General features: G+C 44.8%; 1 protein-coding gene across 11 annotated transcripts in view; it reads right to left on the bottom strand.

Annotated features, from left to right (window-relative positions):
- PANK4 (pantothenate kinase 4 (inactive)) overlaps nt 1-16,206 on the bottom strand; it is a 78,323-nt gene that overhangs the window by 50,792 nt on the left and 11,325 nt on the right. For 8 of the 11 annotated variants that reach the window (XR_004537099.1, XR_004537098.1, XR_004537100.1 and 5 more), the window contains exons 2-3: nt 8,329-8,411; nt 3,439-3,683 (exon numbers count right to left, since the gene is read on the bottom strand). Coding sequence is in view for 8 of the 11 variants with exons in the window: in XM_033921986.1 (XP_033777877.1) it covers nt 3,439-3,683; nt 8,329-8,411 (328 nt within the window). In the remaining 3 variants the exon portion in view is untranslated. The remainder of the gene's footprint in view (nt 1-3,438; nt 3,684-8,328; nt 8,412-16,206) is intronic. The other 3 variants (XM_033921990.1, XM_033921984.1, XM_033921985.1) reach the window with 1 other exon arrangement.

Below are 16,206 nucleotides of genomic sequence, written 5' to 3'. Positions count from 1 at the left end.
GCGGTTTCAGCACACACTTTTTAGCGCGCGCTAAACCTGCGCTACGCGGCTAGAACTAACGCCAGCTCAATGCTGGCATTAGCGTCTAGCGCGGCCGGCAATTTAGCGCGCGCTAAACCGCTAACGCGGCTTCGTAAAAGGAGCCCTTAGTGTATATTTGGGTGCCCAGTATCCGTGTTTATTTAGGCATCACATTTACACTGCCATAGACTTGGTGTAAATGGGAGCGCCAAATTTTACAGGCACGTGAGCAACTTACCGTATTTTCGCGGATATAACGCGCGCGTTATACGTGATTTTACGTACCGCGCATACCCCTCGCGCGTTATGTGCCTGAGCGCGGTATACAAAAGTTTTTAAACATAGTTCCCACCCCGCCCGACGCCCGATTCACCCCCCCAGCAGGACCGCTCGCACCCCCACCCCGAACGACCGCTCGCACGCGCTCCCACCCGCACCCGCATCCACGATCGGAGCAAGAGGGAGCCCAAGCCCTCTTGCCCGGCCGACTCCCCGACGTCCGATACATCCCCCCCCCCCGGCAGGACCACTCGCACCCTCACCCCGAAGGACCGCCGACTCCCCAACAATATCGGGCCAGGAGGGAGCCCAAACCCTCCTGGCCACGGCGACCCCCTAACCCCACCCCGCACTACATTACGGGCAGGAGGGATCCCAGGCCCTCCTGCCCTCGACGCAACCCCCCCCCCCTCCAACGCCCGCCCCCCCCCCCCAAGAACCTCCGCCCGTCCCCCAGCCGACCCGCGACCCCCCTGGCCGACCCCCACGACACCCCCACCCGCCTTCCCCGTACCTTTGTGTAGTTGGGCCAGAAGGGAGCCCAAACCCTCCTGGCCACGGCGACCCCCTAACCCCACCCCGCACTACATTACGGGCAGGAGGGATCCCAGGCCCTCCTGCCCTCGACGCAAACCCCCCTCCCCCCCAGCCGACCCGCGACCCCCCTGGCCGACCCCCACGACCCCCCCACCCCCCTTCCCCGTACCTTTGGAAGTTGGCCGGACAGACGGGAGCCAAACCCGCCTGTCCGGCAGGCAGCCAACGAAGGAATGAGGCCGGATTGGCCCATCCGTCCTAAAGCTCCGCCTACTGGTGGGGCCTAAGGCGCGTGGGCCAATCAGAATAGGCCCTGGAGCCTTAGGTCCCACCTGGGGGCGCGGCCTGAGGCACATGGTCGGGTTTGGCCCATGTGCCTCAGGCCGCGCCCCCAGGTGGGACCTAAGGCTCCAGGGCCTATTCTGATTGGCCCACGCGCCTTAGGCCCCACCAGTAGGCGGAGCTTTAGGACGGATGGGCCAATCCGGCCTCATTCCTTCGTTGGCTGCATGCCGGACAGGCGGGTTTGGCTCCCGTCTGTCCGGCCAACTTCCAAAGGTACGGGGAAGGGGGGTGGGGGGGTCGTGGGGGTCGGCCAGGGGGGTCGCGGGTCGGCTGGGGGGGAGGGGGGTTTGCATCGAGGGCAGGAGGGCCTGGGATCCCTCCTGCCCGTAATGTAGTGCGGGGTGGGGTTAGGGGGTCGCTGTGGCCAGGAGGGTTTGGGCTCCCTCCTGGCCCGATATTGTTGGGGAGTCGGCGGTCCTTCGGGGTGAGGGTGCGAGTGGTCCTGCCGGGGGGGGGGGATGTATCGGACGTCGGGGGGGGCATCAGGCTTTCAGGATGGGGACAGACCTTCAAGGGGGGACAGGACTTCAAGGGAGGACAGTGCACGGAAGTCAGGGGGGGTGAACGGAGAGTCGGGACAGCGCACGGAAAGTCAGGGCGGGCGAAAGGAGAGTCGGGCAGCATGCGCGTTATATGCCTGAGCGCGGTATAGAAAAGTTTTTGTACATATCATCGTGATTTCTGCGCGCTATACCCCTGTGCGCGTTTTACAATGGTGCGCGTTATATCCGCGAAAATACGGTACTGTTTAAGCAAGAAGGAGACTCTCCTGCCCGCTTAAACCATGCCGAGCTGGCTGGCTTCCAAAATTCAGAAGCACTTAACTGGGCAGCGCCGCTGAATGTCGGAAGAATGTGGGCATTACCAGGACAATCCAGGGCCGAGTCGGGACAGACCTGCAAGTTATGTAGGCACCAATGACATTTACCCTCTCTTTTACAAAGGTGCGCTACACACGTGCATGTTATCCTATGAATGCGTTAGCACATGTATTGATTTTTTTTTTTCTAAATTCTTTATTCATTTTTTCATCTTACAACAAGTACACAATATTACATTATTTAAAACTTACATCCAACAAATAACTTATAATTGGAAGGACTGTAGTAGACTGAATTATTGTTTTTGGTGGAATTCAGTGTGTCGTGTATAAAATGGAAAGAGCGTTGGCACTTCAAAAAGGTTATTATAATAAATTTAAGGATCTGTGGGGACCATTATTAAATTATAGTAATGAATAAGTTACACTTTTCCCAATTTTAATACACATGTGGATTTGGGTTGGGGGGGTTGGTTATTTCATTAAGAATATATATATATGAATGTTATAAGATATTATTTTCAGGTAGTATATTTTAGTTATATATGAATCTGGGAGGGGGTGGGGTTAAATCTTATTGGTGTATGATATTGAAGATTTTTCAAGTGATGTTGTATTATAATTGTTTGATACTTACTGTGCACTTGATGTAAGTTATAAAATGAATAAAGAATTTAAAAAAAAAAAAAACAACTTACACATCACTTGAATTTCTTATTGATTTAGCGCGCGCTAAAACGCTTAGCGTGCCTTTGTAAAGAGGGCCTTAGTGCAGGTGCCTGCATATCTAACCAAACAGGATTGTCTTTTTGTGCAGTCCTAACTTTGTCTGGTTAGTTCGCCAGCACCCGCATAACATCCCGGAAGATATTCAATGTTGATAGATGACTATCTGTGTCTAATTTAGCCCGCAGTGATCAATGACCCAAAAATTGACCTGTGAAACTATTACCGTTTTAGATTACTCAAGGATAGATTCATTAACAGGGAACATGCACATAGCGGGATGAGACACAGAAAATCTTGCATTGTCTCACAACAGTTTTGACCCTGAACGTGGCTATATTTTATTTAAGAGCAACATATTATCAGGAATATGATTTGACTCATACAAAGTGCATTCTATAAAGGCAAGCAATCTTAGATTCCAGAGAGGTGGCTGCAGATAAGCCATGTATCGCCCTTTATCAAGGGCTACTCAGATCATGCAGCAATAGGTAGAAGCAACACTTGTTTATAACAGAGAACACAATGGCAGATAACATACTTAAGACCACCCCCATCTGCAATACTATAGATCTTATTTAATATTTAAATTCTACAACTTTTTTCCTTGCTGCTAAAGATTCACTGTGCTGTTCCCCTCTGTGACAGTAAATGCCAAGAAGTAAGAAAAAATGCACACGGATAGTATGGATTTATACGACTTGACTCACTTCAGCCCTAGTTTCTTCTCAATGAGGTCCTTGAACTTGTAAGCCCCGCCACCTGTGGCTTTGATAACCTTTGTTTCCGTGTTGACAAGATGATCTTTGATGAAATCTAGGCAGGTCTCGATGTAGGCATTTTCGAACTTGATGAAATGAAGGCGGGCCATAATCTCCTCCTGCACCGAGATTTCGTACAAGGGCTCATGCTCCACATCCTGCCAGGAAGTGAGATGGATGCTCTGGTTAAGCCTCTGTCCACAACCAAGAACGACAGCAAGTTAGGTTGAAATCAAGGTCCAGTCAGAAAGACGGCTTAGAAGAAGAAAGAGGTACAAGAAGCTAAGAGGAGAGACAAAAGTACAGCAAAGAAAGGTGGGTGCATCGGCTGTCCAAAAAACAACCATTTTTTTTTGCTTTCCCCAAATAAATGAGGGCAAATAAAGACATTAATCTGAATGTTAATGCTGACCTATAGTAAAAAAAAAAAAAAGAAAAAAGTGAAGACACCCCACTAGTATTGTGCTAAATCTGTTGTTACCACACAGTAAAATCCCAGCTTAGTAGAAATTATTCTTTTTAATCTTGCACTATTTACCTGGGAATTTTATGCCCAATTCTATAAATGGTGCCTAAGTTAGGCGCTGCTAGGCACCCAAATCACGGAAGCCTAGCAACACCCAACTAAAATTTGCACTCTTTTTTTTTTTTTTTTTTAATTGGCATGGTGATTGACCATGCCATTAAAAAAATTATTGGGGGAAAAAAAAAAAATTAAAATGTTGCATGCGAAATATTGCATGCCACCAAGTGACACCTACGTCGAGATGCCTATCTGAGAAGTAGGCATGGTTCACTTAGGCATCCCTAGGCATCTGTGTTAGGTACTGGTAAATCGGGCCAGGAAAACCTAATATACCGGTGCCTTTCACAAGGATGCTTAGCGACATCTAAGCATGCCTAGGCACAGCTAAGTGTGATTCTATAAGCGTCACCTAGCACTTGACCAACAACCACACCAACCAGCACCTACAAGTTAGGGGCGGTTAGGCGCCACTTACAGAAACAGGCCTTTCCAGTTTAAATAAGTGGCCTCTGAATCTGTCAGCTGTATGTACAGAATATCAGCAGTGGATATGTACGAGATATAGTATGTATATAGCGGAATTAGTTCCACAGCACTATCTTCAAAACTGACTCACAATTCACACTGTAGAATCTAAATATAAGTCAGATCCCTCTTAGAATCAAATTATCCGAATGCTACTTAATGCAATTTTTTCCAGATCCTCAGAAGCACCACTCCGCGTTCAAACAATTTCATAACGCTTAAGCTTTATGTGAAGAATCTTCCCCGGATCAATTATATTAATCACCCTTATAGATATATCTTTAAATCTTTCTAAATATATTTTAATTGTTCATTATATTTCTATTGCTAGCACTTAGCTTTTTCCTGTTAGGGACTGCTATGCCGACATGTTTCGCGGGATACGCTTTATCAAGGCTGGGTCCTTATTAGTGATGTGCCATCGATCTTGACCACAACTTTTATTTTATGGCCGCTAGCTGTGCAGTATCCAAGAACATCTGAATGCACAGAAATTAACAAGATTACAGAGAGCCCATGCAATACTGAATCTTTTTATCTGCACAGAACTAAGCCTTAGAGCTGGGAGGAATGAAACTGGCTCGTATGGACAGTAAGCTATCCTCAGTGGCAAGCCTCTTACTAAGGGGTTCTACTAAAAGAATCTGCTGCATAAAAATTTGGCACTGTTAAAGGTTACATCTTGAAGGAAAGAGCCAAGGCTCTCTAGAAGTGTACTTGCAAATGGGAGTGTGTGGCACAGTGGTTAGAAGAACTACAGCCTCAGCACCCTGAGGTTCAGGGTTGAAATTCCACACTGCTCCTTGTGACCCTGGGCAAGTCACTTAATCCCCCATTGCCCCAGGTACATTAGAGTGTGAGCCCACCGAGATAGATAGGGAAAAATGGTTAAGTACATGAATGTGAACAACTTAGGCTATAAGTGGTATTTAAATTCTAAAAATAAAATAAATAAATGCATTAAAGTCGCTGGATCTAATCTAAGTTTCCCAACCACAGAGATGTGCAAGGACAGGTATGCATAGTAACATACATAGTAGATGACGGCAGATAAAGACCTCTTCAGTCTATCCAGTCTGCTCAATGAGATAAAACTCATAGCATAAGTATGATGCGATACTAAACCAAACTAAAACTTAGCTTTGCATACCGGGTCTTCAACCAAAGTGGAGCTCAACTCGGTTAACAGAAACTAAAAAAAGTACAAAGAATAAGAAAATAAGATAGATAATATTAGTAAGGCTGATTTCCAAAATGATTAGCAAATAAATTATTTTTAAAGATTTGAGAAAAAGTTGAAAATGACCAGGACCCCTTAAGATAAGAGGAAGATTGTTCCCTAATTGAGATAATTTGAAGACCAACGATTTGACTGAAATTCTTGATTCCTTCGATTCCTTTCACTGAAGGTAGGGAGAGTTTGAATTGTTGGGTGCCTCTTGCATAGGAGAATCTATAGGCACTCCATAATAAAGCAAAAAAAGGGAGGAACCAAAAGTCCAACTTCGTCTGCAGTGAAAAACCAAACCAGAGCAAACAAAACAAAACTGCAGAGTTGTACACGATTGCAGGCAAATTTTATTTTGACAAATAAATCTTATCTAAAAACCTTTTACCAGGCAAGGGACCCTTGCCTGGTAAAAGGTTTTTAGATAAGCTTTATTTGTCAAAATAAAATTTGCCTGCATCGTGTACAACTCTGCAGTTTTGTTTTGTTTGCTCTGGTTTATTCCATAATAAAGGACATATGCATACTTAATCTTGATGTGTCCTTGCCATTTTCAGGGCACAGACCGTAGAAGTCTGCCCGACTCTAGCCTTTTCTCAAACTACTGAAGCCGTCATCAAATCCCTGCTCCAGCCTTTCCAATCTCTCCAGCCACAATCAGGGCACAGACCGTAGAAGTCTGGTCTCCTTATCTCAAGAAAAGATATAGCGGCACTAGAAAAGGTTCAAAGAAGAGCAACCAAGATGATAAAGGGGATGGAACTCCTCTCATTATGAGGAAAGACTAAAAAGGTTAGGGCTCTTTAGCTTGGAAAAGAGATGGCTGAGGGGCGATAGGATTAAAGTCTACAAAATCTTGAGTGGAGTAGAACGGGCACAAGCGGATCGATTTTTCACTCAAAAATTACAAAGACTAGGAGACACTCGAAGTTACTAGGGGACACTTGAAATTACGAAGACTAGGGGACACTCGAAATTACGAAGACTAGGGGACACTTGAAGTTACATGGAAATACTATACAGGGCTCAGTATCAAGTAAGCAAGCTGACTATTAATTTAAACACCAGAATTTTAGTTAATATGTATATTTAGCACTGCAGCACATGAACAATAACTTCAACAGCAATCAAATTATCACTGCTATCAGGTTAATTTCATAGCCCATCCTTTCTCCACCTCTTCTACCTTCTTATACAGTTAGTAATAGATTGTTCATGGATTTTCAGCCCTAATACGGAGAGTATTTGGCCAAAAATCCATTTAGGTAGTGAAGTTATGCATTCACCAGCCGCCAGCGAAAATATCGCTTTGTCTATCGTCCCGATAGTTTCATCTTGTGCACTTGATTTCTTTTAGAAAAGGGAATTTATAAAAAAACAACAGACATGTACCCTCTATTGTAAAGGACAGTTCTAAAAACTGGCACCCTAATGCCAGGTGCTTATCATCAATTTTGTAATGGCATTTTGATGGAAGGATTCCATTAAGAATACTAGCATAAGGCGAGCACAGGTATGCCCACGCCCTCTCATGTCATGTCCATGATAGGTGTAGGTTCATATACCTAGGTCTGCCAAGTGTCATGCACAATTTATAGTATGCTGTAAGCCACGCGCATAACTAGGCGACACGCCCTTGCCCACCCACATTATGCTCCCTTGCAGTTAGGTGCTATGGCACCTAGGTATTACCTTATAGAACAGCACCTAGTGCACGTAGGTGTCTGTTAATTTAATGGCACCTTTGGCAAAACACAAATGGTACCTACCCAATGACGTAGTTGGGGGGGGGGGAGGGCGGAGGTCCATCCCAGGCACCATCCTGGTTGGGGCACTGGCACCTGTCTTCCTCTTCACCATCAGCCCCACCCCCCACTACGGTGCATGCCCCTTCCCTTCCCCTGAACCTCTTTTAACGTTCCCAATGCAAGTAGCACCAATCTGCTGCTCGTACCAGCATCGGCTCTTCCTCCGACATCACTTCCTGAACCAGCGTTAAAGAGGTATGGGGGACACATGTGTGTGCGGCAAGAGGGGGTAGGGGAGTGGCACCACCGCCCTGATACCTCTCACCCTCGCTACGCCACTGTACCTACATCTATGCACCTTTTGATGGGTGTGCACATAAGAGGCAAATCTATCTCTAGAAATGATCTGTCAGTCCACCTGTCAGCACTGTGCAACATTATTTCCATCAGCATTATACTAAAGCAGTGGTTCCCAAACCTGTCCTGGGGGACCCCCAGCCAGTCAGGTTTTCAAGATATCCCTAATAAATATGCATGAGAGAGATTTGCATATAATGGAAGTGACAGGTATGCAAATCTCTCTCATTCATATTCATTAGGGATATCTTGAAAACCTGACTGGCTGGGGGTCCCCCAGGACAGGTTTGGGAAAGGGATATCTTGATAACCTGACTGGCTGGGGGTCCCCCAGGACAGGTTTGGGAACCACTGTACTAAAGTATGACCAAATGTCAGAAAAGCAACAGCACTTTCAACCAGAGTCTTTCGCAGAGGTCTGCTGTGATCCAGCAAGTGAAGGTGGCAGGTCTTACCTTCCCTGAATGATCGAAAGATCTCACTTTCGCGACTTTGTGTTGCAGAGTTGAATAATAAGCCAACTTGGTTAATGATCCACCTGTCAACAAAAAGAGGCGAGGGGTGGGAGAGAAAAGAAGCAGCAGAAATCAGTTAACATTCACCAGAAGCAGCTCTGCTGTCCTCTTCTAACCAATGCAGCTAGGAAAAAGAAAAATCACCCACAATCTTAATACTATTTTGAAGCATGAGTTATTAAACTTATTTTTAAAAAAATAATTACTCCTACTATTAAATCAATTCTACTACTCTAGTGACGGAATTCTATAAACGGTTTTCGAGTTGCATGCACAAATTTGGGTATGTGCCTAATTTGCGTCACGCAACTTAATTGAATAGCAAACCAGTGCTGATAACTGGTTTAACAAGCAATGATTAGCATTAATTGTTTTTAATTTTAAATTTACTCAGTGCCAAAAAGGGGGCAAGGAAATGGGAGTGTCATGGGTGGATCCTCAAAGTTACGCATGTAATTATAGACTAAGGGGGCATCCATGCCTAACTTTAGACACAAGGTTTTGCACTATGGTACACGATCGGTTTGCTTAGTGAATCTAGGCCAGAGGTAGGCAATTCCGGTCCTCGAGAGCCAGAGCCAGGTCAGGTTTTCAGGATCTCCACAATGAATATGTACAAGATGGATTTGCATGCACTGCCTCCTTGAGATGCAAATCTATCTCATGCATATTTATTGTGGATATCCTGAAAACCTGACCTGGCTCCGGCTTTCGAGGACCAGAATTGCCTACCCCTGATCTAGCCCTTATATCCTCCAGCCGTACTAGCATAATATCGTGGTCTACAGCAGTGTTCTTCAACCTTTTGACACCTATGGACTGGCAGAAATAAAATAATTATTTTGTGGACTGGCACTGGTCCGCGGACCAGCGATTGAAGAACACTGGACTAAGTCGTGGGCCAGACCCCGCCTATCTCTGCCCCCATAATAGTACTTCATATATACACACACAATATATTATTAACACATAATGGTTAACCACAAAATTAAACTACACAAAGCGTTCTACTTGCTTCCCGATTCAGAAGCGCCGAGCCGACCAACTTCCCCCCACCCAATTTCAATTCTGATGTCGGAGATGAAGTTCCGGGCCAGCCAATTGCTACCTGGCTGGCCTGGAACTTCCTCTCCGACTTCAGAAATGACATCAGGGAGAGGAAATCTGGTCAGCCCAATGCTTCTGTGTGGGGAAGTAGGGAGAGCTTGGGACTGCTATGGTTTGGAGGCCTGTTCCCCTATGGCGGCGGGAGCAGGCAGGGAGACAGAAAGAAGGGGGAGCAAGGAGACAGAAAGAAAGGGGGGGACAAGAAGACAGAAAGAAAGGGGGCATGGAGAGAGAAAGACAGACAGAAAGAAGGGCAGGGAGACAGAAAGACAGAAAGGGGGGACAGGAAGACAGAAAGGGGGGACAGAGAAAGACAGACAGAAAGAAAAGGGGGCAGGGAGACAGAAAAAAAAGAAAGAAAGAAAGGGGGGGCAGGGAGAAAGGAAGAAAAAGTTGGCAGAGGGAATGAGGTCTGGAAGCATAGAGCAGGCTGAAAGAAGGGAAGAAATATTGGATGCACAATCAGAAGAATAAAGTGCAACCGAGACTCATGAAATCACCAGACAACAAAGATAGGAAAAATTATTTTATTTTTAATTTAGTGATCAAAATGTGTCCGTTTTGAGAATTTATATCTGCTGTCTATATTTTGCACTATGGCCCCCTTTTCTAAACCGTAATAGCAGTTTTTAGCGCAGGGAGCCTTTGAGCATTGAGAGCAGTGCAGGGCATTCAGCGCAGCTCTTTGCACTAAAAACCGCTATCGCAGTTTAGTAAAAAGGGAGGGGGGATTATTTGTCTGTTTTTGTATAGTTGTTTCTGAGGTGACATTGCATAAAGTCATCTGCCTTGACTTCTTTGAAAACCCACGGAATATAAATGATAATTCTCTGCGTACAACGTGCTTTGTGTTTTTTAAAATTTTATTGTTGGTAAATCATTTTGACTTGGTCATTTTAAAAGTAGCTCGCAGGCCCAAAAAGTGTGGGCACCCCTGCTCTAATCTTTAGAATAGCTTTCTCTCTATCTCAGGCTAGAGACCTCTCTGGAAAAGTTCAAATCTCAACTGGAAGTATATTATTTTTCCCTTGCCTTTGCAATAAACTACTTGACTTCTACTCTTATTACTCCTCTCTCTAGTTATGGCAGCATATCTGGCAGGCGATTCGGAAGATCTTATTTCCTTCCTTGTTTTTCCCTTCTTTTAGACTGTAAACATTCCATTCTGTCTCCTCTTTTTGCATAACCATCTTGTTGCTCTATATTGGACTTGCATGTTTTGCAGCTGGATGTTTCTTACTTTTATTTTTTTTTATTTTGTTATATTAGCAGTATAGTATATCAAATAAATCGAGTCTGAATCTTTATATCAGTTCAGGGTAGCATTTGATGCAGGCCTGAGCAACAGAACAGATGGTGATCCGAGGTAAAATGCTGCACATTACTGAAGGCCTCCTCCCCCCCAAACCCCACAAATATCACTAGTGGACACCCCAGACCCCTACCACAATCCCACAACTGACCAAGGCAGTCCCAACAGTATCGTTCTTGCACCCTTGACCAGGGCCACACACCTTAAGTTGAGAGAAATACCCACTCGCTCCTGCCTCTGCACTGCCTTCTTGTAAAATGACCCTGCACGGAGTCAATCTACCAAATAAGAATGGAATCACAGCACTTACACAAGTTGTTATTACTTCCGTTTTTATTGTGGTCCGTTTCATTTGTGGCAATCCTAATTTCTTATGTGCCTTTTATTTTATGCTATTGTTTATAAGATATTACAGTGTTTGTATTCATTTTTGTGAACAATTTTAGATTGGCTAGTCCAGATAAGATAGTACATCAAATCTAATAAATAAAATCCAAAGCGGTCATCTTCTCCTCGTGACCCTGGGCAAGTCACTCAATCCTCCATTGCTCCAGGTATGTTAGCTAGATTGTGAGTCCACCAGGACAAAAAAAGGAATATGCTTAAGTAACTGATTGCAAACCACATAAATAAATTTGATAGGCGGTACCGCTCCCCTGAAAATAAGACTTACCCCGAAAATAAGCCCTAGCATGATTTTCGGGGTAGGTCTTAATATAAGCCCTACCTCCAAAAATAAGCCTTAGTCACCAGCAACAGTGCTTCCCCCCCCCGTGCGCCCCCCCCAAGCCTTCCATCTCTCCCTCCCATGTGAACTGAAATACCTGGAAACAAATGGCAGTGTCGGCAGCACAGGCTGGATTGCAGCCTGCCCTTCTCACGCCCGGCCGTTCTGTGCTGTGTTGATGATGACATCATCAGTGATGCAGCAGAGGAATGCCTGGATGTGAGACGGGCAGGCCTCGATCCAGCCTGTGCTGCCAACACTGCCATTTGTTTCCAGGTATTTCGGCTCACAGTCGGGGTTTGCATGGGAGAGAGAGATGGAAGGGTCAGCAGGGAAGGGTGCAGGGGGTGCGGTTGCAGCGGGGGAGGATAGAAGGGATAGAAAGATGCTGCACAGGGGAATGGGAGGAACAAAAGCTTCAAGGGTTCTGCTGCACAAGAGATGGGAGGGAGGGACAGAAAGATGCTGCACAAGGGGATGGGCGAGAGGGGAGGAAAGATGCTGCACATGTGGGGGAGAGAAAGGAAATAGGAAGAACTAAGGTGGAGGAGAGGAAGGGAGAGATGATCATTGTATATGAAAAAAATATCGAAAATAAGACCTAGTGCCTTTTTTGGGCCCAAATTAATATAAGACAGTGTCTTATTTTCAGAGAAACACAGTATGTAAATACTTAAAATAAATTAAATAAATAATAACTGCTGTTCCCAAGAATGAAGGGCCTATTCTAAGCAAAATTATTTCAGCCAGTTTACACTGCCTCCCATTTTACAGGATTACGCTTCAGCTAACGGTGCCAAAAGCCAAGTGGCCACCATGTCCCAATAAGAGTTCAAGTTATGTAAGTAAACACTGCAAGTTGAATGTCACCGATGTAGAAGCAGCAGCTTTGTATGAGGGTGATGAGAGGGGCAAAGAGCACATCAATAGCAGGGTGGTGGCTAAAACAGACTCTTGTAGGGCTCCAGACATAAGAGGGAGAGGGCAGATAATGTCTGAAAAAAAGGAACTGAAACTTAGGGCATAAATCTGGTGCCCAGGTCTTGAAGATGGGATATTAGAAGGTGGTAATTTACCAGATCAAAAGTGGTGGACGTGTCTAAGATGGCATCTTCTCATCTCTCTAGTGCAGTGGTCTCAAACTCACAGCCCGCCAATACTATTTTGAAGCCCTCGGTATGTTTATCATAATCACAAAAGTAAAACAAAACAGTTTCTCGATCATATGTCACTTTAACTATAAATTACATTATTATTAAGACTTAGCCAAAGGGAAACATTTATAAACTATAAAGAGTTTTGCCTCATGCAAAATTGTCATTTCTTTAATAAGACATTAACTATTTTTTTCTGAGGCCCTCCAAGTACCTACAAATCCAAAATGTGGTCCTGCAAAGGGTTTGCATTGGAGACCACTGCTCTAGTGGTACAGTGATTTCATCAATCAAGGCCACAAGGACGTGATATCCGAAACACTGACTGTCTAAGATGAATGGCTATGACAACAGAGGCAACGCACAGCCTTCTCTACACAAACGGAATACCAGCTATAGGGCAACTGGTTAGAAATAGAGAATGACACAGGGACAAATTTTTCCCCGTCCCCACGGGAACTCATTTTCCCGTCACGTTCCTGCAAGTTCTTTTCCTGTCACTGCCCCCATTCCTGAAAGCCCCATCCTTATCTGCACAAGCCTCAAACACTTTTTTAAATCACAAGTGTTTGAGGCTTGTGTGGTTAAGGTAGAGCTTTACAGGAATGGGGCAGGGGCTGCTCATGGGAACGTGTTGAGGAAATTGAGTTCCTGCGAAGACGGGGACAAATTTGTCCCTTTGTCATTCTCTGTTTTAAAAATTTTTTATTTATTTTTTCTTCATATAACAACAAGTGTCATAAAGATTCATACAATTACCTTAAGTATACACTTGATATCTCCATAACATATTGTACATACAACATATCTTATATAATCCTTACTATAATTTTAGACATCATATAAAAATTTTTAATAATTTTATCAACTATTATTCAATTATGAATCCCTTTCCCTCCCCTTATTTTGTTAGTTGCACACAATAGAATAACTATTATACAGTGGTGCCTCACACAACGAACTTAATTGGTTCCAGGAGCAAGTTTGTTATGCGAAAAGTTCGTTATGTGAAACGCGTTTTCCCATAACAATACATGTTAAAAAAAATAATTCGTTCTGTAGCATAAAATATGCTAAGATGACATAAAAAAAGATAAATTTTTTGTTATTATTTTTATTTAGATACATCTAAAAACATAATTGTTTTTTAAAACAACACACATTTTTTAAATTTAAATACAGACTAAGTAGAGTCTAATTTTACAGTGAGAGAGGGCAGAGTCTCAGCGGCAAAAACTGGGACTTAACTGTTCATTTTTTTTTTTTTCTAGCATCGGGGAAGCGGCGAGAGTAGCTCCGCCCCCCCAACGCATCAGCAGTAGGCGCCGGGCCCCTGCGAGCCGACGGTCCGCCACTGCACAGGGAGCCAGGCGGAGAGAGGGCAGTTAAGCGCAGTGCCTGCGCGGAAGGATGCAGCTCGGGCGACTTCGTTGTGTGAAACGAAGTTCGTTGTAGGAAGCAAGACATGAAGTTCGTTGTGCGCAGCGTTCGCTGTGCGAGGTGTTCGTTATGCGAGGCACCACTGTAATTTATTTATAATTTATGATAAAGAGAATAAACCAACCCCCCCCCCCTCCTTTATCAAGTATCTTATTATGGGAAAAATTATATCAATCATTACAAAAATCTGTTAATGGTCCCCAAATCTTCTTGAACTTATCGATATATCCTTTTTGTGTTGCAAATGTACGCTCCATCTTATATATATGGCAAACTGAATTCCACCAAAAATTGTAATTTAATCTGTCATAATTCTCTCATTAGAAATATGGGTGGTTGGGAATGAGATGATAAACAGATAGATTCCCTGGTCAACATCTAATTGAGAAAAGATACTCTAAGGCAGTGTTTTTCAAAGTAATGCATTTAGGTAGTAAGAATAAGGAACACGAGTATAGAAGGTCAGGCGCAACTCTGGGTAAGAGCGAACAAGAAAAGGACCTGGGTGTACTGATAGATAGGACCCTGAAGCCATCGGCACAATGCGCGGCAGCGGCAAAGAAAGCAAACAGAATGTTAGGCATGATAAAGAAAGGAATCACGAGTAGATCGAAGAAAGTCATAATGCCGCTTTATAGAGCAATGGTCAGACCACACTTGGAATACTGTGTCCAACATTGGTCTCCCAACCTAAAGAAGGATATAAAACTGCTGGAGAGGGTGCAGAGACGAGCAACGAAGCTAATAAGAGGTATGGAGAACTTGGAATATGAGGAACGACTCAAGAAACTGGGACTGTTCTCCCTTGAGAAGAGGAGGCTGCGAGGGGACATGATAGAGACGTTCAAAATACTGAAAGACATCGATAAAATAGAGCAGAAAAACAAATTATTTACATTGTCCAACGTGACACGGACAAGAGGACATGGTTTGAAGCTAAGGGGGGACAAGTCCAGGACAAATGTCAGGAAGTTCTGCTTCACGCAGCGAGTGGTGGACGCCTGGAATGCTCTTCCAAAGGAGGTTATTAAGGAATCCACTGTGCTAGGATTCAAAGGCAAATTAGATGCACATTTCCTCACGAGAGGCATAGAGGGATATGGGTAATTAAAACTACATCAGGTGTATACCTGACTGGGCCTCCGCATGTGCGGATCGCCGGACTCGATGGACCATGGGTCTGATCCGGAGATGGCAGTTCTTATGTTCTTAACCACCGGTCCATGAACCAGTGCCGGTCCACAAAATTTCCTGTCGGTCCACAGGGCCAGCACGTGCATCAGACCCAAAACAGTGTTCAACCACCAGTCCACGGTGCGATCGATGCGGCGTTATCTTCGAGCCAGCTCCCTCTTCCTCACTGATTCAGTGCACAAAGCCACGGGCAGCGGCTCCTACAGGCATCCTGCGCCTGAACCGGAAGTCTTCTCTCTGACATCACAACGTCAGAGGGAAGGCTTCCAGATGAGGTGCAGGATGTGCAAGGTGCAATTCGTACTATTATGGGGGCGGGATCTGGGGTGGAGGTTGGGTAGAGATGGGCGGGCCTGGCCCACGACTTAGCCCTGTGTTCTTCAACCGCCGATCCACAGAATAATTCTTTTATTTCTGCCGGTCCATAGGTGTAAAAAGGTTGAAAAACACTGCTCTAAGGGCTCCTTTTACGAAGCCGCGTTAGCGGCTTTAGCGCACGCACCTTTTTAGAGCGCGCTAACCCCCGTGCTAGCCGAAAAACTACCGCCTGCTCAAGAAGAGGCAGTAGCGGCTAGCGTGGCCGGCAAATTAGCGCGCGCTATTACGCGCATTAAACCGCTAACGCGGCTTCGTAAAAGGAGCCCTAATTCTCTGCTTTACTTGGGTTGGCCACTGTTGGAAACTGGTCTTGACGGACAACTAGTATGTGTCAGTATTGCAACTCCTATGTACCAATTCTCTCCAGAAAAAGAATACTGCTCTATCCACCTTTGCTTTCTTAGAGACTTCATGAACCCGTAGATCTGTGAAAAAAAAAAAAAATTAAGCCTTAGGGACAACTGAATCTGCTGCACAAAGAAATACTTCCCTGTCGACAGCTATCC

Source organism: Geotrypetes seraphini, chromosome 15 (genome assembly GCF_902459505.1).
Source record: "Geotrypetes seraphini chromosome 15, aGeoSer1.1, whole genome shotgun sequence".
In the NCBI taxonomy this organism is placed as follows: domain Eukaryota; kingdom Metazoa; phylum Chordata; class Amphibia; order Gymnophiona; family Dermophiidae; genus Geotrypetes; species Geotrypetes seraphini.
Note: the sequence above shows the minus strand (reverse complement) of the source record. Positions and strands in the feature narration are given on the sequence as shown.